The 18,659-nt window shown below is 38.1% G+C and overlaps 1 protein-coding gene across 1 annotated transcript; it reads left to right on the forward strand.

The window, feature by feature from the left end:
- Positions 1-2,764: 2,764 nt before the first annotated feature.
- Positions 2,765-18,577, forward strand: LOC137287206 (uncharacterized). Its single transcript, XM_067819391.1, has 7 exons — positions 2,765-2,917; positions 3,690-4,080; positions 4,535-4,616; positions 6,779-6,924; positions 8,579-8,719; positions 9,699-9,875; positions 12,984-18,577. The coding sequence occupies exons 2-7, from the start codon at positions 3,726-3,728 to the stop codon at positions 13,433-13,435; spliced, it is 1,353 nt and encodes a 450-aa protein (XP_067675492.1). The 5' UTR covers positions 2,765-2,917; positions 3,690-3,725; the 3' UTR covers positions 13,436-18,577.
- The last annotated feature ends 82 nt before the right edge of the window (positions 18,578-18,659 follow it).

Here is an 18,659-nt window from a genome sequence, read left to right on the forward strand (position 1 = left end):
CTGAGAAGCTGACACGGAACATGCAGACTCAACAACAAATAAATGTGGATATATAATACAAACATCTGATGTCCTAAAACTGCGATACGTTTAACAATAACACAGGAAACCATGACAACGAGACACAAAATGGGTCCCATACGCATAGGTGATTTCGAGAATATCGGACAAATGTTGCCGCATCAAAAACAACTCAACTATATTATTTCTCTCCTAATAGTCATCTTCGCGTGATTGTAAATACAAATGTGGTTCCATCTCCAAAACGCGTCAATTTTAACTTTCCCTGATTTAGAAGCGGTTGAAGAATTATTCGATGAAAACGGTCCCAAGAAAACATGCAAAGCAATTAAGCCGCACTTGCAAGTATAAAAAAACATGCACTATTTATGCATGTATGTTTCATTTGTACAATGATATGACGTATTTACTTATTGAACATTTCGAATCAAATATAATATTGTAAAGTGATATATGAGTGAGACACTGGTCACTCGGGACAGCTGACTATCTAAATCTGCATCATGGGAATTAGAACGCGAAGGCAGCTAAAGAGACGGGTAAATGTATTATGTTTTACATTAGAACGGTGCTGCTTAATTTATAGGGGCACTCCGTGGACTGGTGTAAACTTTTGTTATTGTTTTTCTCCCGTGAGTACCCGGATGATGTCCCGGAATTCGTGACTGGTTCGTGACCTCTGCTGCGCAGTCCGTAAGCGCAATTGATAGTTTAATTATAGACAGATCAACTGAGGTGAAGTCATTTTTACTTCATTACAAATGTATTGTGAAAGCAAATTAAACACTTTGAAGGTTAATCATCTGCCAGTGGTAGAAATGGTAAAAAACTATTAGGACGGAAAAATAATGAAGCCAATGTACGTCTCTATATTTTGTCTCATAACCCTAGTTTATTGTCATATTTGTGTGATTTTGAAAATTAATAAAAGAACACACGGTCTGCTTATACTCATAGTAAATTTCTAACATAACAGCAACATTTACACATTGTATAGATTGCCAATGTGGATCCTATTTCACACACATACGCGATCTAGTGTGTGTTTTCTGTCATATAACTTCTGCTGAATGCTACAACAAATAAATTAAAACAAAATGCAAATAATGAATGTAAAACAGACTAATTTTATAGCAACAATGTCAGGCTACTACCTTGTTCAGGAATGTATCCATCAATATCCACGTAAAAGAAATCGTATTCCATTCATCTGCAGCTGGTAAATAATCCTGCTCTGTGTCGCATGTCCTACAACTGTCTAATTTGCGAAAAAGTAACACGTTTCACGTCTTTCGTTGGTGAAAACCTGATAAATCTCTCATTGGTCACCCAAGATAGCACACCTGGAAACTACTTGTATGATGTCCGCTATTCTAAGTAAATAATAATGAGCAATCAATCAGTCAACGCAGGGGTGGTTAATTCTTTGAAGGGAGTATGTTGTTTTTACACTCGCACTTTACGACAGGGTGTAGTCATCCACACACACTGCCTTTTGACAAATCCGCTAGAAGATAAAAGTAATTAATCAAGCAGTGTGTTATCGGTTAATCCTTTGATCGATGTTTGTTTTTGTAACTCAGCTGATAAACCCCCTTGCATCACATACATGCATATTACATAACATACAATACATTTGCCACTACAGACCTTAATTTATAGTGTTGAGTATTTACTCCAGACAGGAGAAATGCCAAATGGGAACCTCTGTAGAGTAACCGAAGTGGTGTTACTACTAATTATATCTGTTATCAATTCATTAATTGACCATCCAGAGAATGATGACAAATAACACGTGTAGGTTTACACCATCAAACGCGAGTTACAGTAAGAGAGATGTAATCTCTGTGTGGCATGCAGCCTTAAAACACCTATGGGCCGAAACTGTTTTGAGTATACCAACGGAATTTCGTTACATAAGGAATACACACGGGCATTTGCTGTGTACTTGGGTAAATAGGTGTAATAAGGGGTTTTTTACGTAAGAAAATTTTCAGATTTCGCTACCAAAGGCAAAATCATCGTTTTTTGTTTACGAATTCAAATAAATCAACTGTGTGTTTTTATTATCATAAATAATAAACCATTGTAGCTACCATAGCTACCGAAATTTGCTATCACAGCTGAACCAACACTCAAAACTACCAAAATACAAAGCTTTGCAATCTTTCGGACTGAAACAAATGGCTTGCTACGTGCCTGTAGACATCATATTTTCACGTAACATGATTAAATATCGAGGTTAAAAGCACAGAAATAGGATCAAATTGGATCAGTAACTATACCATCCAAAAAAAACTACATCCGCCCTCCTGACTGTTTAGGTGAAGAAATTCTGCTAATATGGACAGGAGCCCAGTTCCTTTGTCCGTCACGGTCGAGGGAGCGGGCGCTGACCAATTTGCAGTTTGGTTTCGTAATTAGACCGTTGGCGAGAAACAATTTTCGCTCCGCATCAGTGCCCCTTAATTGGCATCTACATTAATTTGTTCTAGCTTTGAACAGCCAGATATACTCACATCTTTCTTTTGGGTTTTTGTTGTTGTTTTTGTTGGGGGTTTTTTATAGAAAAATTGGTTACAAGACTGAAAATGATAGTATGTTGTAAATATGAACTGACAAAAATACAAACACACTTACAAAAAGCCCTTTCAGAAAAACAACCCAAGAATAGAACCTGTTTGCTAAACTCCGTGTTTCGACCCGTGCGCAGCTCCCGACATCGTCAATGTATGGAGATTTTGTTACAGTGGGGATCGCTTATGATGACGATTCCTGGTGTATCGACTTTCGTGTTTAGCAACATGAAAGAAGCAATGACATGTGTCATGTTGCTGGACCCACTGGTAGCTATACTAGCAGATGATTAGAAGTTTGTGTGTTCAGTGATAATTTTGTAAGTTTCTCTACAGCATTTCTATCATCGAAAACTGAGGTCCTCTTAGCACGGATGGTGTTGCCTCGGCAGCAACATCCGTGCCCTGCACCATAATCATTATGACATGTTTATCTCTGGTTTATCTGTTTATAATTAGCCTTATAGGGTTCACCAAAACAAACAAACAACATCAAAGGAGACAGTGGCTTGTTTTTTCTTTAACGCAATCTCATGTTTTTTTATCAGAGTCCTAGATATTTTGCCATATTTGTTGGAAATCATGAATTAAAGAATTTGCTTTCATGTATAGACTTATGATAGTGGTTCGTTGGTGAGAGTCGTCTAATGCACATTCAGAAGAAGCAACGTTTCACATGTATTATGGATACTGATTGTGTGCTTCAGACATTGGCAGTAACACAGTAGGATGTCCAGCATGAGTTGGAACCAACTGAGTTTGAACTATCAGATAGATGATGTAATCAGGGCCTTCCTTTAGAATACAGAACCAGAAACTTTAAAAACATGTCATAATACTCTTTTACATAATTGTTGGTGATTAGCGTTGGGGTTAGGTTTAGATTAGGGTTATGTTAGGCTAGGTTAACCCAACCCCAATATCCTCATGAGAAGTTGTGGTGCTGTTGCTCCCTAATCAGTTATCAGTGATCAACTCTCAGCCATGTGGTAACTTGATCAGCTCCTATTTGTTCTACCTGATATTTTCATTTTTCTGTTCTCTACTTTCTCTAGATACAACTTAATGGATAACTGCTTCTTACTGTTTCAGTCGTCCTAGCAAAGCAGTCATGTTGGAAGAGTTGTAATGCTTGTATGCCAGCATACAGATGTAAACATGGAATTCAAGGGATCAGATGAAGCATTGCTACAAAAACCACCAGCCATGACATTCAAGTTTGCCCCAACGAAACTTTCTCGGCCAAACTTTCTTCCTCCAATTGTGTGTTCTCGAAGACTGTATATTCAGATAACACTTGCCATAATGCTTATTGCCATCGTAGTGATTGTGCGAGCATTGTCGAACATGCGTGTTGTGTTTGTACAATTCCATAATGAAAGTGACTCAGATGGTGAGCTTGTGATTTTACCAGAGGAGTTCTCTGCCCCTAGAGGAGCACATTGTCTGGATGGGTCCCCACCAGCCTTTTATCTCAGACATGGTGAGTAGGTGTACTGGTGTTGAAGATGTGAATTCTCTGTCGCTAGATGAATGTATAGTTAAGTCATATAGTCTGCAATTTCTGTCTCTGGCAATGTGAAATTGTAAAAATTACACTTGTTTTTGTTAAGAACAGATTGGAACTGCAACATTTTGGGGAATGAGGGATAGGAATCAATGTGATGAAAAGTTGCTCTATGTGTTGGTGAGGTTATTAAGAAAGGATCAGTCGCCTGCTTGGTGAATTCATGGTACCAGGGTGTAAACTGTATTGCAACTTTGTAATGTCAAAATACACTTCATGCAAGTTGACTCTTAAGTTATGTTGCTTAAATTGAGCTATTGTGGTATATGATCATTTGCACATTGGAGTTTAAATTGTAGATTTGTGTATCTGATCTGTAATGTAAATAATCTATCATGTCTGACTTTGTTAAGTGTGGCTGTGTTGTCAGGCGAGATCAGTGCTGAGAACAACTGGCTGCTGCATCTACAGTCTGGTGGCTGGTGTGTTTCACCCAGTGAGTGCTACCACAGGTAATCGAGATTCACATTCACTTACAGTACATTGTCTTGACATGTATGATGGATGTAGTACATTATGTCTTGTAGTTTACATTCCCAGGTAAGTGCTGTACTGATAACGTAAGCTGTGGTGATACTTGCTCTTTGTGTTTTAAGCTGATAACAAATTGTGTTGATGTTCAAAGGAGCGTTTTATGTGGGAGAGCAGAATTCACCTTGCACTTTATATTTCTTCATAGCCTATGCTTGTTTTGAGACATCTTGGTGACTTGAATGATTTCAGAAATTCAGTTGGCTCTTCCTGCCAGTAAAATGCTTGTATCCTAGTGCTTTAACATGTTTAACATTATAATAGTTAGGGGCAAAACTGTATTATGGTATACATGGGCTTAGAGTGGACTGTATTTCTTTTCTATAGTGCCATATTTGACTCTTATCAATGATTGATCTATGGCACAAAACAAATTAAAAAACAATTTTGTCAGTGACCTAAATTAACAATCCTCATTCAGGGCTAAGTTATGTGTTGTTCTATTTAGATACTAAAAAGGCATATGATAAAAAGATTCAATTTAAATGAAATCTGTGGTTATCATAAACCACATGGGACACTGTGAATATCACGTCTTTGGCTCCGGTACAGGTATAGATCCATATACCTGGATCAAGCTGACTAGTGAGTAACATTCCATGAATACATTTTGGGAGTGTGGACATAAGCCTAGGTAGGAAAACGTGACAGTGTCGCTGTTGAGTTGTGAGTTAACCTGGGGCATTATTTCCATGGAAAAAGTTAAAAGTAATGTATCGACCATATACCAATGACATTTTCTGACTGAAGCATCTGCAGACCAGGACATGTAGAGGTGTAACGATACAGAACATTCACGATATGATACGTTTACGATATGCTGTCTTGAGTTATTTTCTTTAGAAACATAAATTTTGATATCACGGAATAGTGTAAATATTGACATAACTGTGAATTTCTGATGACAATTAACATTTTTGAGGTCAACGATACGTATCACAATACGAAAAAAGTATTGATATACTTTAAAAAAATTTATCGTTCAATAAAGTATCACAATTATCGATGCTACGATATGTCATCACAGCTCTAATGAAATGCATGCTTCAATGCTGGTTGTACTGAAGGAGACTGTAGTAGGCAATGACAACTGACATGCATTATGATGTCGTTTACCAAGTTTACATTTGAAATTATTGAGGGGCAGACTAGGATGGTGTGGTTTTTGCATTTAGTCACACTGAATTGATGTAAACCACACCATTCTGACATGATGCGAAAAGTGTCCTTGAAATGTACTGGAAGCATTTCAATGGTAGAGGGAATTATGGAGTTTAGTCTTCACAGTGATAATGCCAGTTGTACTCTCAGGCTTTAAGATTAACGTTATGGGTGGACTGAAGTAAGAGTGGTGGCTGAAAAGTTCTGAGCCTGTTATTATGCACATTACTCCCCGAGAGCTAGTGTATATGTCCATATCCAGTTTGTACCATTCACATAAAGGAGTAAGAATCAACTCTCAGTTGTTGTGTTTAACACATAATTATATAAGAGAAATCCCCGACCGTGTTCAGGGAGTTGGTGATGAACTGTTTTCCAACGTATTGCCCATGATTATTCAGATTGCTGTCAGTTCTCACAGCAGGTCATGTAAGGTCTCCGTTAGTGATGGCAGGCTTTCCTTATCTTACATGATTATGTCAGAAGCTGTGTCACTGCCACTTGAACCTAGCTGGCCATCTTTAACTGTGGCAAAGGAGGTAGACTTAAATCTTTGTTTCTCATTATGTGTAATGTAGGCAGATTCAAGTAATTCCTTGTAAAATGAAAAGGAGCCCTTGTAAGTGTTGACATTAAGAACCTGAACCTGATGAAATCTAGGCTTCCTTTATTTAGGCATGAATGGAAGGGAAAATAATGATGTCCATATGGGTGAATGTTTGACTTGGTCCTTTCAGTTTTTGACATAATTAATTATAGTAAGAGCCATTCTTAGAGATCAACCAACCTCAGTTAAAGTCTTTTTGGATAGGTTGAGTTGCAGTAATTGTCCAGAAGGAGATGATTATAACTGTAAACATCCAAAAGCATTTCCCATGTGTAATGGAAGAACATCTGACCTCCTCATTGTCTGTACCCACAGGAGTTTCACGGAGCTGGGATCAAGCCAGTCTGCCCGCACCTCTGCTCTGTTTGAGGGTATCTTATCCAGTGATGAGAGGGTCAACCCTGACTTCTTCACCTGGAACACTGCCCAGTTTCTCTACTGCGATGGGAGCTCTTTTACAGGTAGGGAGCAAAGGATGAGCTTCGGATGTCTGTTCTGCTGACACTGCAATATTGTTGGGTAAGTTATCCTTATGTTCTGCTGACATCAGAGGTGTTGGGTAAAGTGTCCTCATATTGTGCTGACATCACAAGTGTTGGGTAAGGTGTCCTCATGTTTTTGCTGACATTACAGGTGTTGGGTAAGGTGTCCTCATGTTTTGCTGACATCACAGGTGTTGGGTAAGTTGTCCTCATGTTTTGCTGACATCACAGGTGTTGGGTAAGTTGTCCTCATATTTTGCTGACATCACAGATGTTGGGTAAGGTGTCCTCATATTTTGCTGACATCACAGATGTTTGGTAAGGTGTCCTCATATTTTGCTGACATCACAGGTGTTGGGCAAGGTGTTCTCATGTGTTGCTGACATCACAGATGTTGGGTAAGGTGTCCTCATATTTTGCTGACATCACAAGTGTTGGGTAAGGTGTCCTCATGTTTTGCTGACATCACAGGTGTTGGGTAAGTTGTCCTCATATTCTGCTGACATCACAAGTGTTGGGTAAGGTGTCCTCATATTTTGCTGACATCACAGGTGTTGGGCAATTTGTCCTCATGTTTTGCTGACATCTCAGGTGTTGGGTAAGTTATCCTCATATTCTGCTGACATCACAGGTGTTGGGCAAGGTGTTCTCATATTTTGCTGACATCACAGGTGTTGGGCAAGGTGTTCTCATGTTTTGCTGACATCACAGATGTTGGGTAAGGTGTCCACGTTTTGCTGACATCACAGGTGTTGGGTAAGGTGTCCTCATGTTTTGCTGACATCAGAGGTGTTGGGTAAGGTGTCCTTATATTGTACTGACATCACAAGTGTTGGGTAAGGTGTCCTCATGTTTTTGCTGACATTACAGGTGTTGGGTAAGGTGTCCTCATGTTTTGCTGACATCACAGATGTTGGGTAAGTTGTCCTCGTATTCTGCTGACATCACAGGTGTTGGGCAAGGTGTCCTCATTTTCTGCTGACATCACAGGTGTTGAGTAAGTTGTCCTCATATTGTACTGACATCACAAGTGTTGGGTAAGGTGTCCTCATGTTCTGCTGACATCAGACAATTATGTTAAGTTGTCTACATGTTATGCCAACATCAAAGGATTTGGTTAAGGTGCCCCATGTTCTGCTAACATGACACTGGTTGGCTACAGTGTTGGTCATATTCTCCTGACACAGCAACTGCTGGGTATGGTGGTAAGATTTAGTCATGTTCTGCTGAAACCATAGTTTGGCATGCAATGCATGTGGACCTGTTTTTGTAAATATTGACACTGACAAACGCTGACCTTTCTGACCCAACACTGCCGCTGTTACAGGTCACTGGCTCCCTTCCTCAGCAAGCAGTCTGTGTTCTGCTATTTATTTTGATGACAATGTCACTTAGACAGATTCTTTCATACAAATGCATAAAAAATCGGTGATTTACAATGTGATTAGGTTGTCTGACAAAACATCCACTTGGAAAGTTTGAGATCAATTGGATCATTGAATGAGGAGTTATTTACAAAAAACAGGTCCACCTGCCTTTCATGCCAAACTGTACATGTAGCGTGTAAGGTGTTCTTGTGTTCTACAAAAACTATTGGTGTTGGGGAAGGTGTCATCATATTTTTCTGTTACAGGCAACAAGTCAGGTGTGTTGAATGTGCAGTCCCGGTCACTTTACTTGAGAGGTGGGGCAGTGTTTGAGACGTTGATTGAGTACCTGATGTCTCACACTAGTCTGGCCACAGCAAATCATGTCATCCTTGCGGGTTCATCAGGTATGTCATCATCATAGTGCCAAACTACTTCTGTTGGGCCCATTCAGCAGTCTAGAGGATATAGTGTCAGCAAACAATTACAAGGCTGCCGGCACATCATACCAAAAAAAACATTACAAGACGATACTGATTGTTTAGATTCCTGTTGTTTGCCGTTAAAATAAAATCAGGTACAAACAAACAAAACGGACAAGAAATCTCTGAACATGTACAGAACAACTGCAATAATCAAATCAGCTGGAAAGAGTAGCCAACCAACCTGACTTCACCAGACAAAACTTAACCAAAGCCATCCACATAGAATGACATTGCCCCCAGATCAAAAGAAATCAAGGTTACTTCATCCCCTCTGCATATGATGAACTCATCAACCAATCCTAACTGGTTTTATTTACCTATACAAATATGTCCTTAACCCACAGTTGGCTTCTACATGTATTCCCTTGTTATTGCCTTGATACTGGCTACTACATGTAACCCTTGTCATCACATTGTCATTGTACATCCCAATTAATGTCCTGTGTCCTCTGTCATCAAATATTTTTTCAGCTCGGAGGCTAAAAGTTTGAGTTTTTAAATATCGTAACTATAGAAGTGACTGTAATTATGTCTAAATCTTCAAAGACAATACAACTTTTTTAATCATGAAGGAATGTTACGTTATGTAATCTGTTAGTCACGTGATCATAATGGGTCCAGTTATTGAGACAGGTACCTGGGTCCAACTCATTACCAACTTGTCCTGGGTTGTTGTGTGTTTGAACAAGTGCAGAGCAAGATATCTAAAGAAGTTGACTTGTCATTTTTTAGCTGACATTTACCTGCATCTTAAATTACAACCTTTACTTACATTCCTTTTTAAGTTTGATTAGATAATTTGGGGAGGGGATTTATGTCACCTACGTGAGTATGCTTGCTTCACTATAAATTACTGTTTAAAGTAGCACATTCATGTGTTAGTGGGTTTGATATCTTATAGCTGGAGGGTTGGCAGCACTTCTCCAAGCTGATCGATTAAGAGAGAAGCTGCCATCATCTGTGAAGACCCTGCATGTGCTGGTGGATGGTTCGCTGTTCTTGGATCAACCAGATGGGAATCAACAACATGTCATGGCAGAGATGCTGCACAACACTTACAACCTCCACAACCTCAAAGGTAATACATGCTGTACAACACTTACAACCCCCACAACCTCAAAGTTAATACATGCTGCACAACACTTACAACCTCCACAACCTCAAAGGTAATACATGCTGTACAACAATTACAACCTCCACAACCTCAAAAGTAATACATGCTGTACAACACTTACAACCTCCACAACCTCAAATGTAATACATGCTGCACAGCACTTATAACGTCCACAACCTCAAAAGTAATACATGCTGTACAACACTTACAACCTCCACAACCTCAGAGGTAATACATGCTGTACAACAATTACAACCTCCACAACCTCAAAAGTAATACATGCTGTACAACACTTACAACCTCCACAACCTCAAAGGTAATACATGCTGTACAACAATTACAACGTCCACAACCTCAAAGGTAATACATGCTGTACAACACTTACAACCTCCACAACCTCAAAGGTAATACATGCTGTACAACACTTACAACCTCCACAACCTCAAAGGTAATACATGCTGCACAACACTTGCAAACTTTGTAGTACCTGCAGCACAAAGAACTATGGTACTATTTCTGCAATTCAAGTCATACCTTAGCTCCTTGACTTTAAAAACTTTGACATGTATATAGCTTTCTGGGTTAAGATATATATTCTTGACTATTTTGAAAACTGACTTGATTTTAACTTTGAATTTTGGAGATGACCCTAATTCTTTCAAGATGAAACCAATGATATCAAATAAGTATGTTCAATCCAGCAGCCATATTGATCAACCTACAGTGATTTGTTTTCTTGTTTTATTTGTTGTTAATTGACAATTATTTGACAAACATTTTGGAATTTTGTACTCTGAACCTGCTCTTAAAGGGGCACTGATGCGGAGCAATTTCCGTGGACTGGTGTAAACTTTTGTTATTGTTTGTCTCCCGTGAGTACCCGGATGATATCCCAGAATTCGTGACTGGTTCGTGACCTCTGCTGCGCATTCCGTAAGCGCAATTGATAGTTTAATTATAGACAGATCAACTTAGGTGAAGTCATTTTTACTTCATTACAAATGTATTATGAAAACAAATGAAACACTTTGAAGGTTAATCATCTGCCAGTGGTAGAAATTGTAAAAAACTATTAGGACGGAAAAATAACGAAGCCAATATACGTCTCTATATTTTGTCTCATAACCCTAATTAGTTTGTTGTGATATTTGTATGATTCTGAAAATTAATAAAATAAAACACACGATCTGCTTATACTCATAGTAAATTTCTAACATAGCAGTAACATTTATACATTGTATAGATTGCCAATGTGGATCCTATTTCACACACATACGCGATCTAGTGTGTGTTTTCAGTCATACAGATTCTGCTGAATGCTACAACAAAGAAATTAAAACAAAATGCAAATAATGAATGTAAAACAGACTAATTTTATAGCAACAATGTCAGGTTACTACCTTGTTCAGGAATGTATCCATCAATATCCACGTAAAAGAAATCGTATTCCATTCATCTGCAGCTGGTAAATAATCCTGCTCTGTGTCGCGTGTCTTACAACTGTCCAGTTTGCGAAAAAGTAACACATCGTTTCACGTCTTTCGTTGGTGAAAACCAGATAAACCTCTCATTGGTCTCCCAAGATAGCACACCTGCCAACTAACTGTATGATGTCAACTATTCTAAGTAATTTAGTTAACCAATAATGAGCAATCAATCAATCAACGCAAGGGTGGTTAATTCTTTGAAGGGAGGATGTCGTTTTTGCACTCACTCTTTACGACAGGGTGTAGTCATCTACACACACTGCCTTTTGACAAATCCGCTAGAAGATAAAAGTAATTAATTAATCAGTGTGTTATCGGTTAATCCTTTGATCGATGTTTGTTTTTGTAACTCAGCTGATAAACCCTCTTGCATCACTTACATGCACATATTACATAACATACAATACATTTGCCATTACAGACCTTAATTTATAATGTTGAGTATTTACTCCAGACAGGAGAAATGCCAAATGGGAACCTTTGTTGAGTAACCTGAGTGGTGTTACTACTAATTATACCTGTTATAAATTCATTAATTGACCATCCAGAGAATGATGACAAATAACATGTGTAGGTTTACACCATCAAACGCGAGTTACAGCAAGGAAGATGTAATCTCTGTGTGGCATGCAGTCTGAAAACACTTATGGGCCGAAACTGTTTTGAGGATACCAACGGAATTTCGTTACATAAGTAATACATACAGGCATTTGCTGTGTACTTGGGTAAATAGGTGACATAAGGGGTCTTTTTTTTACGTAAGAAAATTTTCAGATTTCTCTACTAAAGTCAAAGTCATCGTTTATTGTTTACGAATTCAAATAAATCAACTGTGTGTTCTTATTATCATAAATAATAAACCATTGTAGCTACCATAGCTGCCAAACTTTACGTATGATATTTGCTATCACAGCTGAACCAACACTCAGAATTACCTAAATATGAAGCTTTGCAATCTTCCGGAGTGAAACAAATGGCTTGCTACGTGCCTGTAGACATCATATTTTCATGTAACATGATTGAATATCGAGGTTAAAAAAAGAGAAATAGGATCAAATTGAGTAACTATACCATCCAAGCATCCGAAAAAAACTACACTGCTGGGATATTTTGTTACGATCAGACAAGGAATACCATGGATATTTTTAAATAATGGCATATGATGGGCATCCGGCCCCTGACTCTTTTGGGTGAAGAAATTCTGCTAATATGGACAGGAGCCCAGTTCCTTTGTCCGTCACGGTCGAAGGAGCGGGCGCTGACCAATTTGCAGTTTGGTTCCGTAATTAGACCGTTGGCGAGAAACATTATTCGCTCCGCATCAGTGCCCCTTTAAATTATCTCAATGTCTTCCCCGGTGCAGATGTCAGACTAAACAAGTATGTCACTTTTTGATGGTATTGTATTTTGTTCAGTCTGTAAATTTGAATGCTAAATTTAAGCAGGAAATGTACAGTTATCAGTGCTGGCAGTCTTTGGTGACATTCAGCTTCACTTCCAGATGATCTTCAGTGCCATGGTAGTATTTTGTTAATGTGAAAAAAGTTTCCCCTTCTATTTTACCATGCTGTTTCCTCTCCGTCAGAATCCTTGGTGCTGAAAGAATGTACGCTTGGCCTTCCTGAAGCGGTGCAGTGGCGTTGTTTCCTGCCAGAGGTGTTCTACAAGCATGTGTTCACACCAATGTTCTTTGCTAACTCCCTGTATGACACATGGTACACATCAACTACTCTGAGAATCCCATGTACAAGGTCTGGGCACTGCCCACCCAAGGAAATGCAAGTGTTGGACAGAGTAAAGCAGGCCATTCTGAAACAATCACAGGACCTCCTGGCATCGGGGAAGAATGGAGTGTTCCTTACTTCCTGTCCTGCCCACTCCATGCTTGTCAATCCAAGATACAACAGCATGAAAGCAGGACAACTTACTAGTCAAGATGCTATTTCAATGTGGCTCAAACACAACAAAAGTGGATATAATGTTTCAGAGAGCATTGATTTAAATGACTCTGCCCATTACTGCAAATTGTTTTATTAACCCACAGTGAGTGGCTGCCTTGTATGTCTAAGCCCACTCGCTCAGAACATTCTTTGTTATGATCGACCTAAAGCACCTACAATCAACTGTAGATCCACCATACTATTGTCTTACTCCACTAGCACAAACTGATCCTAGCAGTATATATTGCACTTACATTGTTTTGTGCAAGTGGGCCCCATCTCAGACAAAATCTGCTGTGTATCAGTATGTCTGCAGTACAAATTTCTCAATATGAAAGAATGAAATCTCTTCTTCTGTACACAGCCATGTTTGTCAAGACAACTTTTTAAAGCTGAGTTTCTAGTGTTAACTTGCAGTATTAGAAACTAGTAATTTATGTGCATACAAGGGGATATCCAAAAGTTCTGATTATCACCAAGACATTTTCAAGGTAGAAACTCTATTTGGATTGGTTGTCCTTAAGACTTCATCTCTACTTGATTCTGTAGTGTAACCCGTTTATTGCAAAAAACTTATAACACAGCAGCACTCAGTCTACTGCAGGCATGGAGTTACTTGTGTTTAGGAAAATTGGATAAAGTGAAGTAAGTAGTTTCTGGTCCATTAGCTAGATAAGGATCACTGATGTTACCTTATAATTTTCAGCATAATTTCTCAATAAATTCATGTCAGCGATTAGAATTTTTTTTATATCCCCTGGTATACATAAATATGTTACAAGCAGCTTCTTCAAACAATGTAGTGTGTATTATTATTGCATAAAGAGGCCAATTTAGTCCTGATAACCCCAATGGTTTAGCTGGATTTCAGGCTGGTCTATCAATAGACAAATTTCTAGTCTGTGCTGGAGCAAAACTGAAGTATCCTGATGTAAAAAGATACACTTACGTTAAGAATATATGCATATCAGAGCTGCTTCCATTAATTCCTCAACAATTTACTGAATCCCTTGCTCATACATCATTCAAGTACAATAGCATTATCAGAGAGGGACGGTGAAAATCGGAGGTTTATTGAAATAGTAGTGTGATGGACAATTAGATGGATTCAACAGAAGTTCATGCTGGGCTTTGTTTATAAAAATCTATGGTCTTGTAAAGGCACCATCATGTTTCTGGAAGAGATCTCTTGTCACATCAACTGAACAGTGAAAGGGGCTGAAATTTATGAACTGGTGTGAGAGGTCAGTCTGACCTACATAGAAATCAGCAGAGAGACTTCAGCAGTAAACCTTGGCCTTTATGTCAAACATGACATGATGTGATTGGTGGTGTTCTGGTTACACCTGCATGATTGGTTCACTGATGACTTAACATGTTCAGTGCACTAAGTGGAAAATACTCTGTAAGGGCTTACACTCTCTGTTTGTATATTACTTAGGGCATGATTGTACTGTGTGTGATATTGGGGACATATACCAGTGGTTAGAAAGCTGCAGATTTAGTTATATTGGATACAGCGTTAAATCTGCAGCTATATAACCGTCCGTATACATCCCGAATTCATCGAAAACAGTACAGTTATCCACATTCTAATTCAACTTGTTTTACACTGTTTTTCATGCAAAAAATTTGTTATTTAAATCAGGTTAAAGTTCCTCTAGCTTAAAGGTTAATCATATCACTCCTTGAACTTACACAAGTGTCTGACAAATTAGTTCATTATGTGCACACTGACTAAAATCTGACAAAGATGAATAAATCATAGTGTTACAGCTAACATGAATGGAATTAACATAAAACATCCCTCTGGTTATCAGAAATGAGCAGAGAGCTGCAAATGATAATGGTTCTCTGATTCCTTACCGATGGACCGTTAACAGTTCTGTTGTCAAATGACATCACACTCCATAATGGCGTCATAAATTTTGTTCCATGATCTAACAGTTGCAAGTAAGTTGCTTGATCTTAAAACTAAATTTATGATACTTTTCTGGTTTTTTAATGTGAATTCCATTCATTTTTGGCAGAAGTGAGTTAACTGACCTAGGGCTTCTGCAAATGATAATGACTGGAAAAACAGTGTTACACCAACAGTGTAGGGATACATTCAAATGTTTTGGTGAGTTGTTTTTCAAATTGTGAGTGTATATGCTGATTATATGGTCAAAAATTTATAGCATCAACCAGTCATAAGTCATGTTACATATAAAGTTGAATTAGAATGGCAGATCGCAAGAGTTACATGTCTTCCTGCATATGACAAAACTGTTCTACCATCCATTCATAGTTCTCTGACAATGAACACTGAACACCTTTGTTGGTCTTCCTTGTTTGTGGAATTGAAGTACCAGTAGCACTGCATGGGAATGTTCCAACACACACATTTGTAAATGTATGTTTGGCCAGATCAATTTTATTCCTTGTTTTATGGAGACCTCTGTCATATTTTTTTCAAGAATAAGAAAGAAAAAAACCTCCCTGTTCAAAAAATAAAATTCTAATGTTTTATTGGCCAAAAATGTAAACTTACAAGAAAAAAACTTTAGATTGTTTCTTTGCTCCATATACACTTTATAAATTGCCCAAAATAGATACACTGGGTATTAAGAAGGAATATTGATTTGATTGGTGACTTTTCTTTTTTCCCTCTCTTTCTCTCTTTAGATTTTATGAGGGCAAAAAATCTGAATAAAAAGAAATATTTTCGGTCTGGCCTTAATATTCATATGATGTCATTCAAAAAGTGCTGTCTCAGTCAGCCATGATAGAAACATCCTTTGTTAATCTGATCCTTTCCTAGACAGTGTCAAGCCAAATTAAGATAATGTTTGAGCTTCTATTCAGGGGTACACCTTGTGTCTGTGATAGAAAGTGTTATGACATAAGAAGCAAAGATTTTTTAAGATGTGGCTATTATTTGTGCAAGTTTATGTACATTGTATTTAAGAGGTGTCTTAGAGATGGTAAGCCAGCAAATGCAGGTTCTGCAGGAATGAATGGATGTTCTTCTCACAGACAGATATGGAGGACTCACCTCTGATTCCATGAATGTTTTATTGCTATGCCCACTGTGGAATTGGTCCAGATGTGTACATGGATGTCTAGCAATGAGAGCAGTACATCTTCATCTGCTTAAATAGCACAAAATTTGTCTGGAAAAATTTGTTCATATTAGCTTGCATTTTAAGTTTTTATTGTGACATAGAGAACATGCCACTCATGTGATGATAAGGTACCATGACTGCACAGTAGCAAGTGTTAGTAGTCGGTGTTGAACCTTCCGTATGTAGAATCAGGCTGTTTTATAAGTCTAGGAACTCTATAAGGTGATGTCAGTGAATGTGACAAACTAGATGAATGACGTGTGCTTTCTAGCTTACCTGCTTGGCTGGCTTTACCCTCAATTCTTAAAGTTGGCTTTCTAGTATTTTCTGAACTGAATTTTGTTGTACAGTGTATTTTGTCAAAGTATGTGTTTTAGTTGAACACTCCACCGACGCTTATCTTTGTACGGCATGTCTACATGATTCCCATAACAGGGAAAAATATGGATGCCAAACTCTTTACAAGGAAAACAATCACTCCATGGAGGCATGTGAAGAAATATTTCAGTACTTAAAGGTATACATGACTCCCCAAATACTCAAATATATCTTTTATGCTTATTTCAGATCACATATGTTTTGTATGTACTGTTTGTTGTGTATGAGGGATGTGATATTTTTGTATTCAACATATAAAGGGTTGATTCTGGATACATCTTCACACATGGGTGTATGTAATGGTACATGTTTATGGTAAAGCTTAGGGTCCAAGTGCCTGCTAAGGGGAACAAGTTGTGAAGGAAACTTACCACGCATGCCTTCAGCGTTTAATTGTCCTCTTTCTACACATTGTGGGATATTTTTAGAGTTTGTGAGAAGAGCACCTGGCTCTGAACTGGGGTATTTTTGTGCAGTTTCCTATTTAGGGGTGTTTCTTCTCTCATACAATGAAAACGCCTATTTCTGAGGCAAGGACATTAACTCACTATAGTCCAGTTTCCACGCATGCTGACCTAGGTTAGTGTTTAATGACGTGATTGTAGCACCATGAGAGACTATTTTGACACATGTACATTCTATGTCTGTTGTAATTAAACAGGTCTTACCTCAGAGAGCAAATGAAATCATTTAAGCACCTGGAAAATAAACATGAAAATTATGTTTGGTGATTCTTCAAAGGCATTTAGAAGTTGGGTATTACAGGACAAATTTTATGGATTGCAACTTCTTGAGTTTATTTTGTGACATTTATTTTAGGCATATCTTAGCCCCCTCATCAGGTTCAGCTGAACTGAACAGTAACTGTTAACATTTAAGCCAGTTAAAATTTTTCCTGTATGGAAAATATTGGTCTACACCCAGGCAATATGCAGATCCTACAGTCATTAGACATCAAAACTGTCATGTTGTTTATGAACCCGATGTTGATTTTGTTTCACAATTTTGATTTGACAAAGCAATGACTTGTCAGTCCATTCAAACTACAGCTCCAGAAGTCCAGGCTATTTCGCCAAGGGTGGAAACTTCAACAGTGAGTTAACTCCCCTGCCTCGAGAAGATGAGTCGAGTATACACAACTTAGGGTGAAGAATTTTCAACTTTTATTCTGACTTGAAAGGTAATTCAGTTATCATCCCTATCATGTCTCCCTTATGAAGTGGCAAGGCTAAAGGGTGTAGACAGAGCAAGCATGTTTCAGGTTCCATGACAGAGGTGCTGTGGTTGTATTGTCTTTTTTAGTTCCACATTTGCAACAAACTCTGCACAGTTAATCACTAACTGTAAAGGAGTTTATTCATTTACATTTGTGTACTGTTTTTATATTTATGTATTGTCATTATAAGTATCAATAGTGTGTTCTGGTAACTGAAGTACAGTGTTAGCATGGGAAGGTGTCCAGTTTCAACATATATAGAGAGGGGTGCATTAATGAGGCCAATATATGTTACTTTTGTAACGTTGTGTATGTTGTAATGCATGCACAACTACAACCTCACTGAACTGGATCCTCCCAAAGGCAAATCACAGACAGCACAGGTAGCTGGTCATTATAGTATTGAAACAATGTCTTGAGATTGTATTTGTCTCAAGCTTCTGTCCTCATATGTTATTGTAAGGAACATGATACACTGATAACTGTTCAAAGTTTGGTGCCATATTGATCAACTAGTATTAAACAATTTGTTTACACATTTATTTTGTTTTTGTATTTATTTTGGTGACAGCAGAGAGAATGGGGAATAATCTAACTACAGTTATCATTGTGCATAATTG

The sequence above is a fragment of the Haliotis asinina genome, chromosome 6 (genome assembly GCF_037392515.1).
Source record: "Haliotis asinina isolate JCU_RB_2024 chromosome 6, JCU_Hal_asi_v2, whole genome shotgun sequence".
NCBI classification, from domain to species: Eukaryota; Metazoa; Mollusca; class Gastropoda; order Lepetellida; family Haliotidae; genus Haliotis; species Haliotis asinina.